The sequence below is a fragment of the Limulus polyphemus genome, unplaced genomic scaffold (assembly GCF_000517525.1).
Source record: "Limulus polyphemus unplaced genomic scaffold, Limulus_polyphemus-2.1.2 Scaffold1804, whole genome shotgun sequence".
NCBI lineage: Eukaryota > Metazoa > Arthropoda > Merostomata > Xiphosura > Limulidae > Limulus > Limulus polyphemus.
In genome coordinates, this window is record NW_013667414.1 from 38,405 (window position 1) to 52,067 (window position 13,663).

At 35.8% G+C, this 13,663-nt stretch overlaps 1 protein-coding gene across 7 annotated transcripts in view; it reads right to left on the bottom strand.

Annotated features, from left to right (window-relative positions):
- LOC106464992 (alkylated DNA repair protein alkB homolog 8-like) overlaps window positions 1-13,663 on the bottom strand; it is a 53,706-nt gene that overhangs the window by 35,069 nt on the left and 4,974 nt on the right. For 6 of the 7 annotated variants that reach the window (XM_013925182.2, XM_022392816.1, XM_022392812.1 and 3 more), the window contains exon 3: window positions 4,374-4,605. In XM_013925182.2, the coding sequence (XP_013780636.1) occupies window positions 4,374-4,605 (232 nt within the window). Of the gene's footprint in view, window positions 1-4,373; window positions 4,606-5,220; window positions 5,290-13,663 lie in introns of all 7 variants that reach the window. The other variant, XM_022392818.1, reaches the window with a different exon arrangement.

Genomic DNA, 13,663 nt, shown 5'->3' on the forward strand with positions numbered 1-13,663 from the left:
AAGATCAATTTTTTTTATAAGTCTTAAGATTTGTATAGCAATATTTTTCTCATTGTTTTTTTTCTTTTCGTATGCTACCTATCTATCAGGCAAAGTAATTTTTGTTTTAAGAATTAAAAATACTTTTATGCATCAGAAAATTTTCTAATTTCACATGCAAAATCTTTATAATGTCTAGATAGTTATCAAATGTTTCTTAAGAAGAAACTCTATATTTTATCTGTTATTTTCAGTAATTAATCACTGTACGGATTTGGTAGATTTGACCAATCTCACAACCACCATAAAAAATTAGGAAATAAATATAAATTTTGCCTCTTTCATTCTAAAATGAACATAAATTATAAAACGAAAACATTAATGTTTAGATTAAATAGCTTAAAACTCATAACATTATACATTTATATATATTTATATTGACCTTTCACCCGTGCCTGTCTGACAATACAGAAGTTACAATGATGCAGCCCATTTGCACTCATGTTACTGTATCAAATAATATAAAACTGACCTTTGGTCTGTACAAAATAACTTGTCTTGGCTATGTTTTAGTTAACTAGTACTTTGTAAAATACAGTCCAATTTCAATTATTATACATTTTATATGTATACAGATTATTGCGATTTTGAAATAAGTTCTTAAACTTATTTTTCTTAAAACATAGAACAATAATTAAAGCAAACAATTATCTCTTTCAGTTACAAACTTTGTACTTGGTTGCTGCTTAACATAGGTTGCTAAGCCTTTAAAAAATTTGCACATGGAGGATATGAAACAAAATATATTTTTTTAGGTTTTATATATACATTTGAATAACTAAAAAATCATAAATTACTATATTAATACCATAAATTTTAAACTAAAATTTATCAAGCTTAGTAACAAAGATATATTTTAGTCTAAAAAAATATGAAGTTTGAGCAGACTAAAGACGCACCCTACCTCATTGAAATATTAGTTCCAAAAATAGAAATGGTGCCAAGAATATTAAAATTGCTGAGAGAGCCACTAGGGGAACATTCTGAGCTTCCAATTGGTTACTCATGTCATATATAGAAGAGTATATAAGGGAGGGTTTCCAAAAATGGAAAGAGGTGGGCAGGGTGTCACTGTGTTTTATATATTAAATGAGTAATATCTTAGCAAGTTGAAAAGATAAGAGGCTCTTATTTTATATTCTAGCTTGTCAATATCTGTAATTTGAATTTTTAATTTGTATGAAACTATAGAATTAGTATTTGACATACACAAACATCTAATTTGAACCAGTGCTGCATTCAACATACCACGTATCACACAAAAAGCAATGTTTATCTGTGTTTTTTAATATTTGCTTTTAGATTAAGAAATTGAGTAATATGTAATATTAAAATTTGAATTATAATCTACAGTTTGATACCAAACTTATTGATATAAATTCATGAAATAGTAGTTCAATAAAATTTTGAATGCAAGTCAACAAATGAGATGACACGGCTTTTCACCTGTCTCGAAATGGATAATAGACTGGTACACTATTAGCGAAAATTTTTTTAGCAATGCTTAGAGGGCAAATCAAGGCACAACAGAAAATATGCAATCAAAAGAATGTTCTAATCATGTGAAGAACAGCAGTAAAATTAACCAACAATAATAATGAGCATCTAGAAACAGTATCAATGGGGGAAAATATGTAAAATAAAGAACATTTAAATTTTTAAATAAACATTCTACTTATAATGTGAAATTGTACATCCAATAACTCATTCAGATTTCACCACTATATGTAATGATAATTTCAACCTTGAACCGTTAATTAAAAGAAGTCCGTCCATAAAAAAAAATCTCCTCTGTTGTAAATCCACAACATTCTTACATACATGACGAATCTTGATCATAAAATCAACTGGAAATCAGCCAAATTAACATAGAAAACTGGAAATTATGTCAAAAGAAAAATTGTGGAAGGTTTAATAATCCAAAGCTTTCCAAACTTCATACATAATTGAAAGTCAATTTAAGCTGGTTTGGTTTGTTTTGAATATTACTCAAGGGCTATCTGCACCCTAATTTAGCAGTGATAGTCTAGAGGGAAGGCAGCTAGCCAACACCACTTACTGCCAACTCTTTTACCAATGAATAGTGGCACTGACCATCATATTATAATGCCCCCATGGCTGAAAGGGGAGCATATTCAGTGATGGGGATTTGAACCAACAACCTGCAGATTGCAAGTGCCCTAACTATCAGACTTATCAGATAATATGAGATTTAAACCCATCCCAAAGAAACAAACATGAAAAACAACTAAACAATACCCTGTTACAAATGAAGAAAGACAACTTGATTACTGAAGATTTTTATATTTATCTAAGGAAAACTGACTCACACACACACACCACAACTCTATGCCATTCCCAAACCACACAAACAGGACATGCAACCTATAGTATCCACTTATGACTCGTTTAACTATAATCTTCGTAAATGCATAGCACGGGCACTCACACCTTACATAACATCTGTAGGCTCCTGTTTTAAAGATGTCTTTAATTTTAGAAACACATTTAACCAACTAAAGCCTTGATGGCTAGCTTTGACCTTGTGTCATTTTTCACCAAAATTCCCATTAAGTAAGCATGTAATATTGTACTTGACTTCTACTGTAATTACCCCAATCCTTTAATTCACACCCTCAGAAAATGTTTTGTTTCCCTCTTAGAATTAACAGCAACAAAACCTTTAAGCACAGGTAACCCTGTTTCACCTGCTCTCACCAACATATTTATGTGCCAGATCGAAACACAAGCCATACAATCCACGCTTTATTCTCCCCTATACTGGTACAGGTCTATCAATGACTCTTTTGCTGGTTTCACTTATACCAAACACATACACACGTTTTTTGAACACATAAACTCTGTTCACACCAACATTACACTCACCATTGATCATGAAATAACAAACAGCTCTTTTTTCTTAACCTCAACATAGTTAGACCCAACACAACATAGCTCAAAACCAAAATTCACCAACTAAATCACTCACACAAGCTTCTACATCCCCCTGGAATTCCATCCATGAATCAAACAAAAAATCTATTCACTAGAAAAACCTTATAAACACAGCTTCAAAACTTTGTTCAATTAACAAATAGATGAAGAAATCGACCTTATAAAGCATTCCTTCATTCATACCAACTGTTGTCAAAAAATTTCTACACAACCACCAGAAAAAATACCCTCAAACTCACAAAGAAAAGTGACACTGATATACCAAACAACAACACAACATTACACTGCAGTTTACCATTTATCCCTAACATCAGTTAAAAAATAATCAACACTTGGAGAGAACTTGACTGTTGACTCAAAAACCCGGCCCAAAGCTAGTCATTACCAAATAACAATTACATAGAATCATATAATATAATATATCATATATACAATATATATATATATCATATAATGTCATTTATAAAACATTGTGCAATAACTATCCAGAAGAAAACTGGAAACCAGATTCACCTTCCTATGCTTACCACCAATGCAATTCAAGAAAAACATAGTACATCTATACAAAACATTGACATTTTATACAAAGAAATAAACATCAACAAATGCAAAATACAGTATGCTATTTTAATTGAACAAAACTCTAACCAACACCCCAGGGTACCATTACCAAGATGTTAAACAATCTCTGGTCATGTGACCTCATTGTTCCATATTGTATATATTTATTCCTGTGTCTGTATAAACTCTTTGTGCCTGATGATGACATAAGCTTGTCAAAATGTTGTAATAGTTTCTTTCACTACACAATCAAGCTGTCACCAAACATTAAAACCTACTTATATATAACAGATGTTGCATTGTTCAGTATTTTTTGTCTTTCCTGTCATATGCAGTTATAAGGTTAAACCTGAAAATGCATTTCCCAGAATTTGTTGTTACACAAGATTGACGGATGTTTTAAGAATAAATACCTAAAAATGAAACTTTTTTCATTTAGTTTAACGTATTCAATGGGTACATAATGTTTAATTATGTTTACATAATGTTTAACGTATTCAATGTTTACATAATGTTTAATGCATTCAATGTTTAATTATGTTTACATAATGTTTAATGTATTCAATGTTTAATTATGTTTACATAATGTTTAATGTATTCAATTCTGTCTAGAAAGGCCTAAAATAACATCTTAAGATCAGAATAACTACACACAGTAGAATGTTATGTTTGAAATGTTGCTAATTTCTCTATCATAGATTCCTCATATGTTTACATGATAGACAATTATATTTTTTAATTATAAAACAGGCACTGATTTCTTTATACAAGACCAGATGTAACTAAGATAAACAACCACTAGTGCATCATTTTTATACCTTTATCGACATATGAAAGATGAAAGGAATGATTCAACTCCTGTAGAAAAACACCACGTATACTGGCCAGCATAGCTGCTTCAGCATTCTGAACATCTTGAAACACAACAAAGGAATAGGGTTTTTCTGGTAACATTACTATGTCTTCTATTGGGCCAAATTCATTAAAAATGGTCATCAAGTCTTCTCTTTGCACTCCACATACAAGACCTCCATTTCCAATAAAAAGAAACTGTAAAACATATAAATACAAATAGTGTGAGGATTAAAACTTGTGTAAAGAAGCACATAATTGTCATATAATAATAGATAGACAAACAACAATTAATAAACATAACAAACATACTACATGTTTCTACAGAGCATTAGTCTGTCTTCTTCAGGTATGACCAGTACCAAGCAATCCAACGTTTATATATTATTACAAGACAATAGGGATTAAATGTGACAGAGATAGTGTCAACAGGTGACAGGATATAGGTAGAAGTCAAGTGTATGAATGGTGATCAGGCCTTGCCAAATATGACAACATCAGATGTACTTGGCAAGGTCTATTCACTTATTCTTATGTATATTTTCAAATTCATTATTACATATTTCTTTATATACTTATTGTTATTTATTTCTAAAAGTTATGCAACTATAAGATTAACAAAAGGATTTTATCACAGCCTGAAAATCACCTTTCAGTTTTTGGCCTATGCATAGTTCCTGAAATGCACAATCAGTTCTACTGCAAGCATTTCATAAAATCTTTGATTTTTCATTTATATACTAAAAGCCTGCAAACTTTCATGAACATAAACTTAGTAAATTCAGAGTTACAATATTTATTACTCCACTGAACTTGGGTTTTGGGATGCTTCATTTCCATCTCTTTTCATTTCATCCTCAAGCCTTCTTGAACTACATATTTCTGTAAAGCAAAGAAAATAATCATAGTTTCTTTTTCAGCACCTCAAAAGATTTTTCAACTCTTAGTTTTCTGGCAGGTTGACTGCAAACAGCAAATAAACATAATTTAAATTTAGGCCTAAAAATAGCACCTATAGAGCTATGCACATTTCTCAGGTGTGAACACAGGTGGTGGAGTAACAGAAAAAGGGTCAGAGCTCAAAGTGTTGCCCTATATCTGTAGAGGATGGGACTTGTAGTAACTAAAGGCTGGGAATGCTCCTAAAGCTAAAGTACTCCTCATCCTACTCTAGAAAATCTAGACATGTCATAAAAACAGCCTAATTAGTGGACACTCGAGGGTTTGACAATTCTAACAATGGGAACACCAATTATAGCTAAGAAAGAAAGTAAAAACAAAGATCCCTATCCTGGTTGGAGCTATGAGGCATCACATGAAGAACTGGCATTTCATCTCTGATATCTTGAATGCTAAATAAGGACATGCATCTAGAAGTAAGAAATGTAGCCACCAAAGCATTATCAGCTACCAGATGGCACCACCCTCTCAAGTAGGGTGAAAACACAGAGATATATGTGGGAGTCCCAACTGGACAAATCCAGACATGAGTGTTGTATTTCACAAAGAAACTGGATTTTTTCTTCTGTTTTTAAATAATTTCACAACCTTAGACACCCTGGATTTGTTGGTAGGTGTGATGGGGGTCATAAAGATATGCAGGTTGCCATGCACTAAACAGATGTGGGGCCACCCAAATGCTAAATGAGAAAAGTATGTAACAGAGAATAACTTTTTAGCTAGGGATTCCACCTGGCATAAAGAATCACAACCAGAGACATAATGAATTCTGAAGCTGAAGAGACAGCAATATGATGTAAATATAATTTCACAGTGAGTTATGCTAACAGTACAACTGTCAATAAGAAAATCTGACTTATGACAGAAAAACAGGGCTTATGTATGTTCTCCTGATGCATTTACAATAAGTCTTGTGGAAGAAAGAAGAGTGAAGAATTATGGTTAAGTTTGTATACTATGCATTGTATCGAGGCTAGAGATGGACAACATAATCAATTACCTATGAGCAACAGTTACATTGATTAGTGTCATGTAAAATAATCACTTAAATTGATAAATGTCACAAAAATAATCAACTAATTAAAATTAGTTTTTTATTATTACTGTTTTCAACTATTCCAACTATCCACTAGATAAATACTGAAATAATGATTTTATTATTATTTGTAATTAATTCATGTTTGTTCAGCTTAACCTATTAGTGTCACGATTCTCAAGTAATTAAACTTAAGTTTCATATGACTACTATTTTTTATCATTCCAATAATCAAAGTTATTGAAAATTTACCATTGTGTTTGTGCGTTATTGAGCATAAAGCAACATAATGGGCTATCTATGCTCTGCCCTCTGTTTCTCAAAACTTGACTGTTAGCATTACAAGCTTTGTTTTTGTTTCTTACTTTGATAACGACCAGCACAACTACATGTTTTTGCTTTGATGATTAAAAAATCAATTAGTTGAATGTAATAGGTTAATGATAATTAAAAAATACAACAAAAAAGAAAATAAGAATGAGAATGAGAGCTAGCTGGAGCTGCTTTGGGAAGTACCAAGAGATCTTTCAAGATGAAAAACTACCAATAACCCTTAAAAGAAAAGTATTCGAACAATGTGTTTTTATCAACCTTAACATATGGATGTCAAACTTGGACACTCACTAAACAGTTTAACTCAAGATTGCAGACAACTCAAAGAGCAACGGAAAAAAGATGCTAAAGACTAAGCTCCAGGATAAAACTATGTGCTCAGATATCAGAAGAAATACCAGGGTAAGAGACATCTCTAAGTATCTTGCAGAATCAAAATGGAAATAGCCCGGACACATCGCTCGATTCAAAGACAACAGATGGATGAAAAGAATCACAGAGGGAAGAGATCAAGAGGTAGACCACACAGAAGATGGCATCATATGGCAAGGAAAGCAGCAGATAGAAATACTTGGATATCTTTGGCGGAGGGCTACGTCTTGCAGTGGGTGGACACAGCCTAGAATGAATGAATTAATGAAAAAATATATTAAGGAGCCTATCAATTAACTGATTAACAAATTCCACTAATCAACCAGCTTTAATAATTTGAAGTTACCTGGTTGTTGATAGCATGAGAAAACTCAACAAGAAAAGCTTTTAGTATTTCAGAGGTAAGTATACTTTATTTGAAGTAGTTGACCTAATTTTGATTACAAGTATCAGATGTTTTGTTGTAGTTCTACCTCCTACAATTCCCCATCAGACCCGAGTTCTGTCTCAATGACAAGCAGAGAATGGTGGAAGACTTGTGTTCATAGCTGTTTCTGCTGGCCATTGACCACTGCCAAGAGCCAGTATAGTCAGAGGTTTGTTCAAGGTAGTCATATGTGGATTATTCCATACAAAACAATGTGGATCATTCATGGAATAAAGATGTGCCAACATTATAGTGATAATTGGATTTTCCGCAAGTGACCTAAAGTGTAGCACGTGCACTACACTAAAATCCAGATAATCTTTTCCTAGAACGGGTTAGGTGATGGCCTGAGTGATCATTATATTTATATTACACTGCTAGCTGAACTTTAGACATGAACTGACTTGTTTTCAATCCATAAGTCATGTGAACTGCCTGAGGGTGTATTGCATTCATGACAGGATTACAGTACACCTCCAATCAAACTTAAAAATATTAGCCTAAACTGCTACTGACATGGAAGTATCATTGTGGATGATGAATTATTCAGATGTTTGCCTTTTCAATTGCTAATAGTCTGTAGCACCTGATGTAGTCAACAACAGGCCAGGGTCTGATAATGAATAGTCTGTAGCACCTCACATAGTCCACAACTGGCCAGGGTCTGATGATGAATAGTCTGTAGCACCTGATGTTCTCAACAACAGGCTAGGATCTGATGATGAATAGTCTGTAGCACATGATATAGTCAACCTACAAGCAAGATTCTGTTGATGAATAGTCTGTAGCACCTGACGTAATCAACAACAGATCCGGATCTGATGATCAATAGTCTGTAGCACCTGACGTAATCAACAACAGATCAGGATCTGATGATGAATAGTCTGTAGCACTTGACGTAATCAACAACAGGCAAGGATCTGATGATGAATAGTCTGTAGCACCTGACGTAATCAACAACAGGCCAGGATCTGATAATGAATAATCTGTAGCACATGATATAGTCAACTACAAGCAAGATTATATTGATGAGTAGTCTGTAGCACCTGTCGTAGTCAACTACAAGCTAGATTCTGATGACGAATAGTCTGTAGCACCTGACATAGTCAACAACACACCAGGATCTGATGATCAATAGTCTGTAGCACCTGACGTAATCAACAACAGATCAGGATCTGATGATGAATAGTCTGTAGCACCTGATGTAATCAACAACAGGCCAGGATCTGATAATGAATAATCTGTAGCACCTGACATAGTGAACAACAGGCTAGGGTCTGATGATGAACAGTCTGTAGCACCTGATATAGTCAACAACAGACCAGGATCTGATTATCCACGTCAGGTGCTACAGACTATTCATCATCAGATCCTGGCCTGTTGTTGACTACATCAGGTGCTACAGACTATTGATAATCAGATCCTGGTCTGTTGTTGACTACGTCAGGTGCTACAGACTATTGTGCTACAGACTATTCATCATCAGACTCTGGCCTGTTGTTGACTATGTCGGGTGCTACAGACTATTCATCATCAGACCCTGGCCTGTTGTTGACTACGTCAGGTGCTACAGACTATTCATCATCAGATCCTGGTCTGTTGTTGAAATTCCGCTGTCATAATAATATGATTGTAAAGTTACTTTGCTTCTGTTTGTGGTATGTAAATACAGTACACAAACTGTACAATGGACAAACGTATTTCTATTCTTCACATGGACTTCATCTAGCACTCCAACTTGGTCCGAGTCAAACTGACATCATTATTTCACTGATATATCGTGGTATGTTTGTAACATATCTGATTGCCACATTTCATGTACATATACTGAGTAAACTCAAAAAATAGTCAACATACCATTAATAGTAAACTAATTATCAGGTCATAATTTGTAGTAACAATCTCTTGATGATGTGCAAGACAGCATAACACACATACAAGGTAATTTAAGAGTTAACACATAAACTCCAGCAACTAGTTAAATAAATGAAATCTTAAAATTAAAATACAGTAAATTCAAAATCACTAAAAAAATTGAAATAAACAAAATTAAAATTAAACCATAATAAAATATACATATTATGTTGGCTAGTCAGGTATCTAAAACTCAAAAACAGAACAAAATTAAAGATTATTTACACATATTTGTAATTTTGTCATCTTGAAGTGGATATGATCTGTTCAAATGCTTTTCCTGCATGTGGTGGTTGTTGCTCAGGTTCCATTTCTCATTATCAGATCCTGGCTTGTTGTTGACTATGTCAGGTGCTACAGACTATTCATCATCAGATCCTGGCTTGTTGTTGACTACATCAGGCACTACAGACTATTCATTATCAGATCCTGGCTTGTTGTTGACTATGTCAGGTGCTACAGACTATTCATCATCAGATCCTGGCTTTTTGTTGACTACATCAGGCACTACAGACTATTCATTATCAGATCCTGGCTTGTTGTTGACTATGTCAGGTGTTACAGACTATTCATCATCAGATCCTGGCTTGTTGTTGACTACATCAGGTGCTACAGACTATTCATCATCAGATCCTGGCCTGTTGTTGACTACATCAGGTGCTACAGACTATTCATTTTCAGATCTTGGCTTGTTGTTGACTACATCAGGTGCGACAGATTATTCATTATCAGATCCTGGCTTGTTGATTACGTCAGGTGCTACAGACTACTTATTATCAGATCCTGGCTTGTTGTTGAACACGTCAGGTGCTACAGACAGTTTATCATCAGAACCTGGCTTGTAGTTGACTATATCAGGTGCTACAGGCTATTTATCATCAGACCCTAGCCTGTTGTTCACTATGTCAGGGTGCTACAGACTATTCATTTCAGATCCTGGCTTGTTGTTGATTACGTCAGGCAGAGGAACTTCGGTGATACGAGTCATTTCTTGATTAAACCAGTTTATTCTTCCTTGATACAAACTTTAGTACACAGTAATTCCACAGTCACTACGTTTAATACATACCATAAATCACAGGGACTCGCAATCTCGATGACTTTGCTCGCTTTCAACGAGTACAAAACACACATTTTATATTATTGTAACTACTCTTCACTTCTTTAATTATCTATATATCACTCGCTGGCTTCTCTACCAGGCTTATATACTAAAGAAGAAGGCTTCTTGAATGCACTAAGACTCCCCCAAAAATTCGTGATCATTTGAGAAACTATTTGCACTCGCCACCAGCTCCAATGCACCAGCAGCGTCACGTGCCCCAATGATCAGCCCATTCCACCATTGGCTTATTACCATCCCTTCCTGTGACCTTTCCTTGAGTCATCTGAGGAAGGTGGATACTCCCGATTGGATTACCATCTTCTTTTTGCTGAACATCTTTCAAACCATTCTTCTCTTCCTATTTACACAGGTGGTTCGAAATCGAGTGACTCTGTAGGTTCTGCCATGGTGTGCTGTGGCTCAGTAGTTGCTTGCAGGATTCCCTCTACAGTTTCTGTGTTCACTTCCGAGTTGTATGCTATTTCTCTTGCCCTGGATCATGTAGAAGCTATGCAGTACAGTAATTGTACTATTTACACTGATTCTCTTAGCTCTCTACTGGCCCTGGAATCGCTTAACATTAGTTCTCACACTGTTCTCGTCAATATTCAACACCGATTGGCCCACTTTTCTCTATCTTCTGTTTCCATCTAGTTTTTCTGGATCCCTGGCCACGTCGGTATTCACTGGAACGAGCTCGCTGACACCACAGCTAAGCCCGTCTCTGATGCCATCATGGCCGTGCCTGTCCTGTACATGGAATATGGTCCTGTCTTGAAGGCGCGGCTTCGTGCCAGTTGGCAGTCGACTTGGGGTGAGCAATGTCATAACAAGCTTTTCCAGATCAAACCTTCTGTTGGTCTTTGGCCTTCTTGCTTCCTTAAGGATCGGAAGGAGGAAGTAGTCCTGGCAAGACTACGCATCGGTCACAGTTTTTTGACTCATCGTTTTCTTTTATCAGGTATTGACCCATCGATGTGTAGCCATTGTGACACTCAAATCACAATAGGCCACATTTTACTGTCATGCCGTCGTTGCATCTAAGGGTTTACCCCTGATGTTGGACAGTGTCATTGGTAATGGTGACACTGTCCGATTAGATTGTATTTTTAATTTTTAATTATATATATAAATCTTTTATCGACATATATTGGTTTTAACTTGCTGTAATTTTACATTTTACTTTAATTTACTTATACCGTTTTTACTGGTTGTTTAGCGCAGATAGCCTCGTTGCTTTGCGGCATAAAGCACCAAACAAACAACCACCCAACAAGTTTAATTCATTTATTTGAAATCTTAAATTAGGAGGAATTTTGTCTCTGTGTTAGTTAAAATTATGTAATGAATCATGACAGTAAATGGACTATTGTTGTGACGTGTCTTAATTGCTCTTAAACATTTGGTGTGTAAACATGTAATTATAGGAACTTATGAGTACAAATAACGAAAAATGTAATAATTTGTTATCTCTGTTGTATCTAATGGCTCATCTGGTCAACCAGGTTATGGCAGACAGTACTGATTGAGAGACTGTTTATGAAATCAGTTGCTTAAGCAACAACTGTTTTGATATGAACTAGATTAAGTTGATTAACTGTAATTTGTATTTAAATTAATAGTCATTACACATCAGAATTAGATGTAAGATTCTTATTAGCATGTTCTTGTATAACACAGTATAATAGGTATTATTACATATCAAATCATTTCATTCGAAACACATGAAATATTTTTGTTTGGAACATATTGTTATAGTGACTGTTTACATTTGATATTTTTACATATCTGCTTGTTTGTTAATTCCCGGTAGAAATTCTTTTACAGCAATGTTATCCAATGCCAGACCTAATTCAGCCAGTTGGGCCTGGATACGAAGGCCAAAGGAAGGAATAGCAGACCATCTGTTCCAAAAGAGCATGGCACATCGTGGGAAAAAGACGGAATCCCAGGTGGGATGCCATGGTAAGGATCGAAGCTTGGCAGCATATTGTAAAGAAAGTTGCAAACGAAGAAGGTGAAGAGGAGGTTCATGGGACTCAGTGTATAAACTCTAGACTGGAGAAGTGCAAAAAGCCCCAGATGGTGAATGGGGTCCAGCATCTTCAAGGCTGAGGACCTGGCAGATCCACAGACCAATAGTCCAATTTGGATCGAATCAGTGCACGATAGATCCTGAGCATAGAACATCGATCCGCATCCCAAGAGGTGGAAGAGAGGCAAAAATGCATGCAAACGGTTTTGGAAAAAGAAAATTTAAAACCGTTTGCAGTGGTCCATGTCAACAACCGATTGAGGGCAGTCTGAAGCTGCCACTCAATAAACCTCATGTTCGACGACTGACACGAGATGTGGAAGTCATCAACATAAAGCCTATTTGCAACAGTCGGAGAAAGATTATAAATGATAGCATTAATCTTAACATTTAAAAGTGCGACACTCAAGACACAGCCCTGAGGGACTCCAAGTTCCTGTGCAGTGCCACCCCTCCATGCACCCGCCCATCACACAACCTGTCATTCCGGTACAGAGAAAACTGCCGAAAGGTGACTGTATCAGCAGGTTTCAGGAATGTTTCCTGCAAGGATAGACACATAGGATGATAAGAGTCAATCAAGGCCTCAATGTCATCGAGATTAGAATGAAACCTCGACAGTTCCACTGTATCAAAGTGGCCATTGTTATGAATGTTTAGGAGAACAGGGTGGGAAACCCTTTAGTTTACGACCACGCAATTTTCCTTTACTAGAGGGGGGGGTCGATCGACCTCCATAGATCCTGCCCTTGATCGAGTGGGCAGATCTCTGTCATCAGTGTGAGAATCCAATGACTGAGGACGTGATCGAATGATTGTCCTGCTTTTAGGGGCCAAAGAAGGACCCGCATGAACATCAGAGGCTGGTGCCCGAGGAGGTTGACCCAGGCAGTCACTGGAAGGAATAGTGGGGACAGAGATTGGAGTCAACATAGACCTATCAACTCTATTAACCATGGAGGGCAGAAGACCTCTCACACGGCGTGAAAAAGACTCAGATGGAGGCATGGAAAGGTCCATCTGCACTCCCACTGTAGCAGTGGAGCGTAGTGCAGTGGCATATGTCCGAGATAG